At 39.0% G+C, this 14,468-nt stretch overlaps 1 protein-coding gene across 2 annotated transcripts in view; it reads right to left on the reverse strand.

Moving 5' to 3' along the window:
- Positions 1-445: 445 nt before the first annotated feature.
- narfl (nuclear prelamin A recognition factor-like) overlaps positions 446-14,468 on the reverse strand; it is a 52,124-nt gene continuing 38,101 nt past the window's right edge. For both annotated transcript variants that reach the window (XM_063058886.1, XM_063058887.1), the window contains exons 9-11: positions 12,877-13,014; positions 7,010-7,167; positions 446-5,183 (exon numbers count right to left, since the gene is read on the reverse strand). In XM_063058886.1, coding sequence (XP_062914956.1) covers positions 4,942-5,183; positions 7,010-7,167; positions 12,877-13,014 — 538 coding nt within the window. In that variant the 3' untranslated portion in view covers positions 446-4,941. The remainder of the gene's footprint in view (positions 5,184-7,009; positions 7,168-12,876; positions 13,015-14,468) is intronic.

Consider the following 14,468-nt stretch of genomic DNA (forward strand, 5'->3'; position numbering starts at 1 on the left):
CATAAAAGCATCATAATTCACTGGCATTATATGACAGACAGTCCTGTGCCCTCCAATTTCTGTACTGGAAAAGAGTGAGGTGCCTAGGGGAAAGGTCAATGGTTGGGTGGAAGGGTAGGACAGAATAAATGATAAAAGGGCTGTGAGTGGGCCACAGTGTGTGGTATTAATGCTATTCCTCATTTTCACATCCTTTATCCCCGTTCTCATCTTCTCCATTTCATTTTCCTTTCTTAAAGGCTGCTTAGGGAGGGAGAAACAATAACATTTGAACATTATTGACACAGCCGTCAATCTGAATAGTACAAATTCCATGTGGAAATCAGGATATTCAGCACTCCAGGCGAGGCTCTTCACTGACTCTTGGAGAGATTTTGGTTGGTTTGTATTTATTAGCTTTATTAGAAAGGTATCATTTTCATCTCAATAACAGCACAAGTACTTAAGTTAGCTAGCTTCTATATTTTTGACCAAAATGTGATGATTTTTATTTTTAACCATTAATATTCATCAGCAATTTCACAACCCAGACAGCAGATGCACAAAACAGATCACTTCTGCAGCATGCCGCTTTGATACATTGTGCAGGCCAATAATTTCACTTGGAGGCTGGAGAGACTGCAGATACTGGAATGTGGAGCAAAAGGCAAACTGCTGGAGGAACTCAGCAGGTTAAGCAGTATCTGTGGAGGGAAAAACATTGCCTCTACTCAACCCTCCGCGCCTTTTTCTAATTTTTCCCCCTTATCTGCTTCCACCTAACCAACATCTGCCTCTGTATGCCATCTCCTCACCATCCCTAATTTGGATCCATCTGCCTGTCATCCCTCAACCCCTCCTTAGTCCACCTATCGGCTATTGCACTCCATCTCAGCCCTCCGTATCTCCTCTTCACACGGGCTAATCTCTCCCTCCAGATGCTGATCGACCTGCCAGGTTCCTCCAGCAGTTTGTATCTCACTTGAGCAAGTATACCATACATTGCTCAAGGCTGGCCATAGTGACTGAGGGAGCCTGGATTCCTAGGTGCCTCTTTATCTTGGGGGAAAAACATAACAATGATTGTGGGAATGCATAGCGTTACAATACTTGTTATTTTACATACAACTCAAACTTAATTGGAGTTTTTTGAGCATATTAATCTTAAAATTTATATTCATAGTGTAAATTGTCCAATAGTTTATCTCGTAGGCAACGTGTACAATTGAACACAAGGTTAATCGAGTTTCTAAAAGGTATAGGTGACATCTAGTGGACTAACAGTGAAACAGCACCCAACAAATCAGAGAACTCCATGAGAGATTGTGCCCTTTACAGATAAGGGGCATGTAAAGGAACAGAGTGGTAGCTTAATCCTCTTACACCTTTAATAAGCAATATTCCGAAATGTAGTAATGTGGGGGAATGAATACTGACACATTGGAAGGGATTAAAAATAACTGCTAAGCTACAGTATGAGGACCAGGAAAACTGATTTCAAGACAGGTGGGTGATGAGAGAATCAACCTAAAATTGTGCAATGCTTCCCCACTTGATATTGGGGTGAAAACTGGAGATGCCCAAAAACAAAATGAAAAGGCATTGTAAGGCTATTAAAGTAAAATAAGGTTTATAGTGTTGGTGACTCAGATCCATTCCAGAACAAGTAATAACTATCTGCAATCTTAAATTCGGCACATCCTATCGTAAAAATACCTCTGAAGTTTTCAGAATTTGTCCTCCAACTATGATCTTTTACACAACTTTTTACCTGACCTTTGTTCAAGCTTCAACTCTGCTGCCCATATTCTAACTTTCACCTTCCTTCATTCATCCATTTCCCTTGTGCTTGTTGATCTGGGGGTTGGCTTTTGGTCTGGCAATACCTCAGTTTTAATGTTCTCATCTGTGATCTCAGCTCCTTCCTTGCCATCTCCATCCTTATCCTCCTAACCCCCACCAGGTATCCAAATTGTTTTCATGGACCCCCATGATTGGCCACCTAGATACTAATCTCTAAAGCACTGTAATAACACTTTAAAAATCTGTCTCTCCTTTATATTTTTTTTAAAATTCTGCAATCAGGTATCACAATATTAAAACAAGTTGTACCTCTTGGCATAAAGATAAACACAGACCAGCTCCAGCTCGAATTATTTGATATTGTAGTTTGACACTATAAATATAGAAAACCATTTCTTCTAAAACAATTTATCAGGGAAGTATGAAAAATAATTTTAGTTGCAGAATTTATATTGCATGACTACCTTGGACAAATAAGGTCCACATTAGATTTGTAACTGCCAAATGAAAAGTTGTACCAGGCTCCTACATCTGCATTTTCATGTTCTGTGGAGTTATGTTTTTAACTCTCCCCTTAATAAGATTGCTCATATAGTTCCATAGATAAGAGTTAAAATAAAGAATCAGATACAGGTTTGGTGGTCTAGATATGTACAAGCAGGCAATTTATGTGCTAGATCCCAGCTCCCTAATACCCATTACCAAAAATTAAAATGTGCCACATGCAGGTATTCCAGGGCAGGGGCATCGGCATCAGGGTAAGGTTCAAAGTACAGGGATTTGCCTAATAAGAGTGTTTCTTTGAGCTCAGAGTTAATAAAATTGTTTTTCTTGAAGTTATCACCAACCATCAGCAAACATTTGTTTCTGAAATAATAACATTTCCAAGACAGGCTGATCACGATTAGTGTAGGAGGAGGACGGGACAATCAAAATACTCATTCCAGAGCGATGTTAAGCACAAAAGAAATATGCTGCCATTGTTATCCACTGCCTTGTATTAGGCTCTGCTGTGCTGTAAAACAAATGCAGCTTGATGGGATTCGGCACTTGGTTCAGCGCACTCTCAATCTAAAGGTTAGGTTACTGAGATGACTTCCCAGAATCTGAACACTTGTCTTATAATATCAGAAATTTTATTTATTAATAAAGCAGGTGAATTGTCTAAAACATCATTTTGAATCTTGATTATATACAAATATAGCAATTAACATGTATTTTTCAATTTTTTTGCTGTTTCATGAAAGGAATTTCACACAGCTTCTATTGAGTGTGATCAAATGACAGGAGATTGTTTTTAATAAATGGGTGTGAGAATCTTACAGGCAGAGGTAGCTGCAACTCATGCCTTGCAATTTAGACACATCTAACTCCAGCAGAGTTTGCAGATCTTCTATTTCTTATCCTTATATTCACATTCTTCTTGCAGCAGTCACTGGGGAAGAGAAGTAAAAATTCCCATGGAGTTTCAGGCAGGAGAGATATTGGTGAATACAATAGCAGTCAAAAAAAATCAGACGTCTCTTGTGTATATTCCAGGTGGTGCAGTTAAATAAGACTCATATAGAGTTATACTGCACAGAAACATCCTTCGGCACAACACACACATGCAAACCAAAATGCCCATCTAAGTTACTGCCATTTTCCTGTGTTTGGCCCAGATCCCTCCAAAATGTCCCTATCAATGCAACAGTACAAATGACGTTTAATGCTGTCATTCTACCTGCTTGTACTACTTCACCTGGCAGCGTGTTCCATATACAGAACTCACCACCAACTTTGTGGTCTCTTTTAAAACTTTTCCATCACACTGGGGAAAAAGACATTGGCTATTCACTTTGTTCATGACCTTCATAATTTGATAAACCTATACCCCTCAGCCTCCTACACTCCAGGGAAAATATCTACCCGACCTCTCCTTACAACCCAAGCCCTCCAGTCCCAAAAACATCCGAGTATATCTTTCTTTGTACCCTTCCCAGTTTAATGACCAATATAACTGCAAAATTGGCCAGTAACAATTCATTCCACTCCACAGTTCTCTGGAGTAGATAACTCTGAAGAATCATGACCCTCTAATAGAAGCAAATCCTACCCGTCTCCATATGAAATGGGTGACCCCTTACTCTGAATCCATGGCCCCAGTTCTAGATAGCCCCACTAGGGAAATCATCCTCTCACTATCCATGATGTCAATATCCCTCAGAATTTTATCTACTTCAGTAAGATCACCTCCCATTCTTCTACATTGCATTGGATAGGTCAATGTGTTCAACCTATCCTCAGACACAAACCCTTTCATCTCAGAAATCAACCTTGTCTGTGCTGCTTCCAAAGCAACCACATCCTTCCTAAATATGGACATGAAAACTGTGCACAGTAATACAGCTCCAAGAAAGCACACTTACTTTTTTTTTTACTTCAGACCCCTTGCAATAAAAGATGAAAACAATATCTCAAATTATAGCAGCAGACACAAAATGCTGGAGGAACTCAGCAGGCCAGGCAGCATCTATGGAAAATATAGATAGATTCCATAGATGCTGTCTGGCCAGCCAAGTTCCTCTAGCATTTTGTGTGTGTTATTTGGATTTCCAGCATCTGCAGATTTTTTCCTCAAGTTTTCGTATGAGTGGTATGTAGCAGAACTTAAACTGCACGCCAGGTCCCACTGATCTGCCTGTTTGGGCTTTTGCACATATTAGTGCACACTTGGACCAGCCTTTATGTCCCCTACTAAAATGAGGGCAGATAGAGTCCTTACTCCACCTTTATTATTATTGGAGAAGAAAAAAAAATCAGCCTAGTTCGTCTTTGCAGAATGTGCTCACCTTGCTGCAACACTAGAACACACTTTATTTTCCTATCAGGCTGAAATGGAAGGGGCAACTATTATTCTTGTAGATTTATTATTTTTACTATTGAAACTGCTACTGCTTACTCAAACAGTTGAGAAGTGTAACTCCCAGTTTTCCTTCACTCAAGACTGGCAAAACATCTGCAAGTTGAAAAACTATTTTATGTTGTGGATTACAAACACAGCAATTTAAATAATAACAATTCACCAAATGTGTTTTTTTTTTAAGTGAAAGGTACCACAATTGACTTTGTTAATGTCCATCAGGTTTTTTCTGTACAATTGTGATGGTTTGGAATCTTCTACCATTTAATGTTCAGAGCAGTGTTCATTTTCTCCACAGCATGGTACTGTGTATGCAACATTTTCAAAGCTTTGGTGCAATCGGTGCTCCCCAACCACTGTTCATAGAGTTGCTCAATGATCTGGTTTGCTTCAGGTGTCTGCACCTTCACTGTTGTATAAAGCTCTTCAACTTGCTGCAACAAATCCTTACTGGACCCTGATTCCTCTGCTCGTATTTGGCCACCGCCATTCAGACAACCTGTGGATATCAGCAGAGCTGACTAGTTAGCAAGTCCCTTTAAGAAGATATTCATACATCAAAGAAAGCTCTAAATTATATGCAAAGGGAGGAAAGTGATTTGAGTATTTAAACCTTTAAATAGGTTTATAGATAATTACATTCAAACTTTCATGTCAATCATTCTACAGCTTTAATGTATCTAATAGTTCAATTAAATACCATGCAATAGTTCAATAAAATGCCATTGCCAGGGTAGCTTAAAGTATAAAATTAGTAGGAAATCCATCTAAAATTAGCAAAATCTTACATGGGCAAATTTTCTGTCAATTTACTGTCATAAATTTATTCCAATGTTCACATTTACTCTGAGAACTGTCATGGTGAACTCTAGCACCTGTCAGCAGCGGGCACGACGTAGCATCTTCCTTCCAGGATGATATAATTACAGGGTGCCAAGTTTATATAGTTTTGTATTTCAAAGGATAGTGTGAAGTTTAAAATTGACACAAATACATTTGTGCATTCTGATCACATCTTTCCTGATTTCAAATTTTTATTTCACAGAAAGACTTGGCTTTAAATGGTTTCTTTCATGACATAGGACATGCCAAAGCACTTTTATGCTAATAATGTAGTTCTGAAGTGAAGTGACTGTTGTAATATTGTAACCAATTTCCACCTGTTAAGCTCCAAGTAACAGCAATGACCAGATAATCTGTTCGTATCTGTGTCAACTGAAAGCTAAAATTGAGGCAGGACACAGGAAATGACTTTCAACCACAAGTTCAAAATTCTGCCATGGGATCTTCTACAATAACAGAGACGGATAGGATCTTAATTCAATATTTTATTCCAAAGAATGCCCTTCAGTCTGTCCATCATTCCTTGAGTTCTGGATTACAAGTAATTTGTGTGCTCAAATTTCTAAAGTGGGGCTTGAAACTACTTCATTTGGTTCACATCACTTTATCTTTTCCACCATTTACACCCTTTTGCCATATGTAAGTATTTTAATCTATTACGGTAATCTAATTATAACCCACATGAAGCACTGTGGCACAAGTGATGACTAGTGTATAAAAAAATTAAGGCCTGGTAAAGTTACACAGGTAGTTTCCATTACAATGTAAGCATAAGAACTGTAAATCAGAAAGACAGAAAAAGGGCAGAATGAAGACCAATCATTCTTTGCAGAAATCAAATTCAAAAACCTTCTATCAAAATACAGATCCTAGGAAAGTGCACACCTCAATCTGGACAGTAATGTTGCCTGGACGTACCTAAACCTGCACAAAATGCTGCAGGAACTCAGTAGATCAGGCAGCATCTATGGAGGGAAATAAACTCTTTATCGGGCCTGGAAAAGAAGGGGGTAAAAGCCAGAAAATGAAGGTGGGGGAGGGGGAGGAGTATAGGCTGGCAGGTGATAGGTGAGACCAATCAGGTGATATGTGACCTTCTCATATCATCTCCTCTCCCCCACCCATCTATCTTCCCCCTCATCTGGACTCATCTATTATGATAGTGAAGGTTAAGTACCATGACCCCGACTATGCAACACTTCTGGTTTCTACAAGGCACAGCTGGGTTTGGGTGCAGCTTATTAAAGTTAAGAAGCAGACCAAGGAACCCTATTCATATGAATGGCTCCTATGAACCTACAAGTTTTTGATCTGGTGCAAAATTAGATAACTGTTTCCTAGTCTAATGCTAGGGAATTTCAGCAAGATCAAGTTCCTCCAACGTACTCTACAAGTGGAAAACAGCAATGGAGCACTGTGACAGATACTACTTCTCACATCTGGTTTTTAATTTCTTTCCCACAAGTTTCCCTAAAGTCTCACCTGAAGGGCATGCCATCACTTCCACAAAATGGTATGTCAATTTTCCACGCTTTAATTTCTGCACCAGGTTTTGGATATTCCTAAATCCATAGGCTAATGCAAAGCGAAGCAACACATTCCCATCTTGTTCTAGTGTTACCTCCTGGAAATCTTTATTCCTACAGAAAGAAAACAAAAATTATAGGTACAAGGGCCATTAACTGCTAAAACGAATATCAAGACAATGTCAAATATTAGAGGCCATTCACTTAGGTGAGGGGAAAATTTAAAGAAAATATGCAAGGAAAGCATTTTTTAAACATAGAGAGTGATACGTACCTGGAACAGGGTACTGGTGTAGTGATGAAAGTAGATGCAATAACAATGTTTAAAAATGTCAAAGTTGTGTGATTTTGAGAATATGATATTAGATGTTCTTGAATATGTATATTTCACAGTCACAGTCAGGTAGTTGGGTACTTCTAAACATAATGAATTTTGATTGCAATGGATGGTTGCTTCACTCTTACTTTCCTTGCTCACATATGACATACAAAGTTGATAATCTTTGGATGGCACAATATCAAAAACCAGTATACAGATCCTAAGACTGGCTAGATTTAAGTCCAACATTAAAAACAAACCCAAGTGAGCTGCATCATTCAAACTGAAGAAATGTTAACTGTAATATTGTTGAATAGTTTTAATAGAGCAATGCAAAATGTTCTGCCTTAACCTCTAATGTATAAATGATCATTTTATTCAAATTCCTTCATCAATTTGCTGCTATTTCTGTAAATTCTCCAGTCCTATTAGAGGTGTCTGGATTCTTCGATTCCAGTTTCTTATCCAACTGTTGATTTCCTTCATCTCCTTCGGCAACAGTGAGGTCCGTAATGCATGAGTGTGCAAGGGTGCATGGTGATGGGCACGTGGAGGAAGGCACCTAAATATCCAGCAAGTATATTTTCTATTTTTTTTCATGTTATTCCATGTCATTAACATAAAAAATTAGTCTATTATTTTTGATCACATTAATCACAAGTGGTAATGATGATAAATTAACAGTAAAAATTCTTAACCATTAGATTCTTTTAGTTCAATGCTGGTGTTACTATAGAATCACAGATTTGTACAGCAGGAAATGGGTCCTTCAGCTCAACACATCCATGCCAATGTTTTTGCCCATTTACACTGATCCCACATCGCCCACGTTGTTCTCTATCTGTTATGCCCTGTCTATGTATGTGCCTGTCTAAATATATCTCTTAAATGTAGTGATTGTATCCAATTCCATTGCCTCCTCTGGCAGAGAGTTCCAGAGAAGCAACTCAATGTAAAACTCTCAAATCCCCTTTGGAAACTTCTTCCTCTCACCTTATGCCTATGTTCTCTTGTTTTTGATATATCTACCAAAGGAAAACAATTCTATCTACACTATCTATGTGTTTTGTAATTTTTTATAGTTCTATCAGTTCAATCTTCAGTCTCCTATGCTTCAGAGCAAACAAATCCAAACTATCCAAACTCTTCCCATAACTCAGTTCTTCCAAACAAAGCAACATCTTAGTGAAGCAAAAAACAGAGCACTGGAAGAACTCAGTAGGTCAAGCAGCAAAAGGTACAAATCAACATCTTGGGTTGAGACCTTGCATCAAGACTGTCCTGATCAGGGTCTTGACCTGAAAGGCCTCTTGCTTCCACTGATGCTGCTTGACCCCAAGTTCCTCCAGTGTTTTGATTATTGCAAGAGAATCCTGCATCGATTGTCTCCTCTGTCAACATCTCGTTGAATTTCCTGTGCACTCTCTCCAGTGAACACACATCCTTCCTACAGCGTAGTTACCAGAACTGCACATAATATGCCAAATGCAGTCTAACCAGTATTTTGTAAAACTGCAAGATAGTACCTCAGTTTTTATATTCTATGCTCCCCCACCCCCCATTCGGTGGAGGTAGGCACACCATGTGACCTTTTCGCCATTCTATCTATTTGTGTTGTCACAGTGAACTATGGACTTGAAACCAGAGGTTGGTCTATTTATCGATATTCCTCAGTGCCCCATTGTTTACTGTATGTTCTGCCCCTATTTGACTTACAAAAATGCAGCAGCAGATGCATCTTTGGAAGTTAAGTAATAGGACATACACAATAAATAAGACCATAATACACAGGAGCAGAAGTAGGTCATTCAGCCCATCGAGTTCTTCCTTCCACCATGGCTAATTTATTTTTCCTTTCAGCCCCAGTCTCCTGCCTTCTCCTCATAACTTTTGACATCCTTACGAACTAAATAACTATCAACTCCCACTTTAAATATACCCAATGACTTGGCCTCCACAGCTGTCTGTGGCAATTCATTTCAAATTCACCACTGTCTAGCTAAAGAAATTTCTCCCCATCACTCTTCTTAAGGGACATCCTTGTGTTTTGAAACTGTGCCCTCTGATCCTAGAATCTTCCAGTATTGGGACCATCCTCTCCATGTCCACTCTATGTAGACATTTCAATATTCAGTACGTTTCAATGAGATATCTTTTCATTCTTCTGAACTCTATTAAGTACAGACCCACAACCCACAAACGCTGCTCAAATGTTAACTCATTCATTCCTGGGATCATGCTTGTAAATCGTATTTGGACCCTCTTCAATACCAGCACATCCTTTCTTAGATATGGAGCCCAACACTGGTCACAATACTCAAAATGTGGTCTGACTGATGCCTTACAAAGTACATCCTTGCTTTTATATTCTAGTCTTGCAAGTGCCTTCCTGACCACTGACTTGTTTTGCAAGTTAACCTTTAGAGGATCCTGCACTAGGCCTTCCAAGTCACTTCGCACTTCCGATTTCTGAATTCACTTCTCATTAATGATAGGGCACTGTGTATAATTAAAAGATATACTCAAGATGTACCAGGAATAAAAATTCTAAATTGGAGTTTTAAGCCAAATTTTACCATGCCGAGATTTAGTTTACCAAAACAAAACATCAGAAAATGTTATTTGAGGTAAATTTATGTCAGGGCAATGAGAGGCTTTCAAAGAGGAGATAGAGAAAGTTCAAATTATTCTTTTTCCTATTTCAAGAAAAGGGGAAACTGATATTAAAGGGTCAGACAGAGCAAGGTGAAGCAAAAATTTGAACAATTACTTTGCACCTCTCTTCACAGAAGAATGATATTGCTATTGGGATTTGCACTAAAAGGAAGAATGTGAATTATTGGAAAAGGCTAGCAGGGAACCTTGATAGCTTAATTTCTTTCTCAACTTCCTGAGTACTTTGCACATTATCTGTTTTATCTTAGACAAATTGTATCCCAAGTTTTAAAAATTAAGAGAGGTAAGAGCCAGAATTTTATCATTTGTCAACCCTTGGCTGTGGGCATGATGCAAGAGAACTGGAAGGTTGCTGATATACTATTGTTCAGGAAGAGAAAGGCATTGACTGACAAATGAGGGACCAGTCAGCCCGACGCTGGTGATGAGCAAATAGCTAAAAATAAACACCGATTATCAACATGTGGTGGTACAGATTTACTGAAGGACAACCAACATAGGGAAAGATACATCAGACAATAGTGCATCGTTCGTTGAACTTCCATTGGACAGATTGAACAGAAAGTGAAAGTTTATTGGAGACACAGGAAAATGGGAAATTGCATTAAAAGTTGGCAGAGCAGCTGACAGCAAATGGTAATGGCCAATGGCAGTTTTAGTGACTGGAGGGCTGAATGCAGTTGGGGTCTGCAAGGCTCAGTTTAGGTGATTTGGTCCACATGGTTTCAATGATTTGAACTTAATAGGAGACACAACTAAGGAACATTTCTAGGAAGTCAAAATTGCACTTGTGGCTGATGGTGAAGAAGAAAAGATTAAATTTAGCATTATTAGTCGCATGTACATTGAAAAACTGAAACACACAGTGAAATGTATCATTTCAAACAATGACCATCACAGTCCGAGGATGTGCTGGAAACAGTCTTCACGTGTCACCATGCTTCTGGCACCAACATAGCATATCCACAACTTACTAACCCAAACCCATACATCTCTGGAATGTGGGAAGAAAGCAAAGCACTTGGAGAAAACCCACACGGTCCTGGGGAGAATGTACAAACTTGCAAGGCTAGAGGAAGATATCAACAGGCTGGTTGAAGTGTCATGTATTTTGGAAGGACAAACAATGCAAGGGACAACATGACATGATAAGTACTATTTATACCTAGAAGGCCCTTGGAGTGCATGCCCACAGGTAATGAACAGGTAGGTAAGGTGGTTATAAAAGCTAAGAGAATATTAGACACAACAAAGAACTAATATATTGTGGTGAGCATTTGGTCCATAATGACAGACGAGGAAGCTCGTTAACTCAACAACTCTTTTATTGTGATAGACACAAAATAGATGGGCACCATGACCCGGAGAGTGAATCCAACCAGTCTCATATAGATGGGAGAAGTGACCATCACACACCCCAGTTACAGTTAGGGTGACCCACAAATACACAAGCGAATAAATGTTTAACCCAAGCTAAAATGTAACTATAAATGAACTGGAACTCCCCACACCCCCAATAATTCCACAGAAGCATTTTAACACAAGAACAATAAACAGTGCTAGTGATTAGAAATGCAGGAGCGGGCTGTCAACCACCTCCTCCGCCCCCCACTTCCCAGAGCGTCACAATATATTAGGGGCTGGGATGGTTTTGTCACTAACTTTTGATTATCTGAATGAATAAACAGTCAGCCAACTGTTTTTGGGATGCTGACAGTGCCACTTTGAAAATTAACAGCAGCTCAGCTTGAAAGGTGAAATTAACAAAAGAATCCTCAATGGTTTCATTTCTGGTTACAGTCTGAAACAGAAAGCTAGCTATACTTCAAACCGGTACTCATTGTGGCAAAGACGACGGTGTTACACTGGATTTGTATGAAACGCTAGACAGACCACAACAGCGGTACTGGTCACCGCACTACAGGAAGGATGTGATAACACTAGAAAGGGTGTAGAGGAAATTTACTGAAAGCGTCGCCAAAACTGGAAAATTATGGTTATATAGAGAGACTGGCTAAGCTGGGCTTGTTTTCATTGGAACAAAGCAGCAAAGGGGAGATTTAATTGAAGTATATAAAATTACAAGAGTCCTGGAAAGGATGAACATGATGGATTCATTTCCTTTAGCAGCAAGGTTAACAATTAGGAGGCATAGACCTAAGTTAATTAGAAGGAATAGAGGGGAACTGAGGCTAATATTTTCATAATGAGTAATGCAAGGATGGACCTCAATGTGGCAAAGGTGCAGTAAACTACCTCACCATGCTATAAAAGTGCCTGGATGTGCACTTTTGCCAGAACCAAGAAATGGGAAGGGGACTCTATCTGAAACTGGGGCTCCCAACCTTTCTAAAGTCACGGACCAATATCATCAAGCAAGAGGTCCATTGTCCCCAGGTTGGGAACCCCTGGTCTAAAATGATACTATTTACCTGGTACAGATATCTCCTGTGATGTAAATTCCTGTGGTTAATTTAACAATGTGATCGCTTAAAGGCTTAAATCTGATTCATTCGGTTTAATTCTGTTTGTTCCTAAACAATTAATATTCACAAAATTATCCAACAAAAGCAGTTGTACTGTGTATATGTCATTCTTTAGCCTTATTCTGGTAGCTAGGCCAAACACAAGCTATATTTTTGACTCTTAAGTCTACTATAACTAAGCAAAATGGTGTTTTCATCTAATACTCACAGAAGAGGACTTGAAGCACATTCCCTGAAGTTCTAAGACTGAATTGAATCAATGAACAAATAAGGGAACTTATCTTCATATTTTAGTTAGTAAAACAAGGGAAGTAAATTTCAGAAGTTAAATAAATTACTTACTTGAGTGTTTTATATTTAAGCTCGTGCACTTCAATTCCAAACAATTCCCTGGAAGCATATTTGAAAACATGTTCCAGATATCCACCAGAACCTCCACCGGAATGACCAATAATTTCACCTTCTGCGTCATTACCGAATCTAGAAAATAAATTGTACTGACATGAGTTCCCAAATTCTTAATGAGTTAAACACAAAAGACATAAAATGGTAGTGGTCAATATTAATAGATTGTAATTCTTCTATCAGCGATGGAGGTTTTACTTTATTGTAGAACACCTCTTATGAAAAGTTCTTCAACCTGAAGCTTTAACTGGTTCCCTTTCAACAGACGTTACCTTAACTGTGTATTTCATTTTTCGTGCTTATTATTTTAAAAAAACTAAGTAGCGTAGACACAGCAAACACTGACCAGTGTCTTTAACCTGACAAAATTTCTCATTTCTCAAGTGATCTTTTAAAGTAGTTCTGACTGCAAATTTGGCCCTTCTTGCAAAACAAGTATTGAATAATGTAGCACTGAGACAAAATGAATGCACCACAATGTAAATCCTTTTAACAAAGGCTAGTATGGGAAACAAAAAATTAACATTTGTGCAGTTCAACATGTTACTCCTTGGCAATATTAGTATCTCAATGTAACCAAGTGACTGGGTACGATAATGATAATAGTGCTTTAGTCCATGAGATACAGATTCAGATTTATTCATCACATGTACTTTGGAGCATACAGTGAAATCCGTAATTTGCGTTAACAACCAATACACCCAAGTGCGTGCTGGGGTCAGCCCACAAGCATCGTCACACATTTGAGTGCAAACATATCATGCCCATAATGTTCAGCAGAGCAACACGGAATACAACAAGCAACAAAGCGAAACAATAAGCCACTTTCCTCTCTCCCATCCTCCCTTCCACCCACGGACTTCCAACTCTCGTTCAGGCCTCTGGGCTTCCAGGTTTCAGCCATCGGACTACAACTTCCAGACTTCCGATTGACCTTTGGGTATTGACCCCCAGACCAGCTAATCTGTTTGAACTCTGAGCACACCAACTAACAAGCCACTGTGCCTCCACATAACTCCTGTTCGCATGAATATCTACTGACCTGGGACAGTCCAACAACTACAGATATCCTTCGTCATCCATCCCCATCCACGTCGCTGGCCTTCGAAGAGGGAGTGGAGGTCCAAGCTCTAACTCCTCCACATCCTGTTCCTAATCTCTAATCTGACCTCTAACTCCCCTAAACCCTAACCTGGCCCCTAACACCCCTCTCTGTTCCCAAAACCATTCCTACAAACTTAAAAAACAAGTCTAAGCCATGATCTTGACAGAGCATGCAGCTCAGTGCTATCTTGATATGACAAAAATAATAATAAAGGCAGTGAATATTTACTTCTCAGATCCCACAGAAGGATAAACTAATCTATATTTGAACACACTTTTATTTAATCAGATACAAAATTACTTCAGTGTAGTCAAGCAATCTGTAAAAGTTGTTGGAAAATCCATTACATAAATACAGTTGGTGTGCTCCTTATTCTGATGAAGAATGCCTAGAATCGGAAAAGCTATTTTAGCTACTAAAATGC

The sequence above is a fragment of the Mobula hypostoma genome, chromosome 9 (genome assembly GCF_963921235.1).
Source record: "Mobula hypostoma chromosome 9, sMobHyp1.1, whole genome shotgun sequence".
Taxonomy (NCBI): Eukaryota; Metazoa; Chordata; class Chondrichthyes; order Myliobatiformes; family Myliobatidae; genus Mobula; species Mobula hypostoma.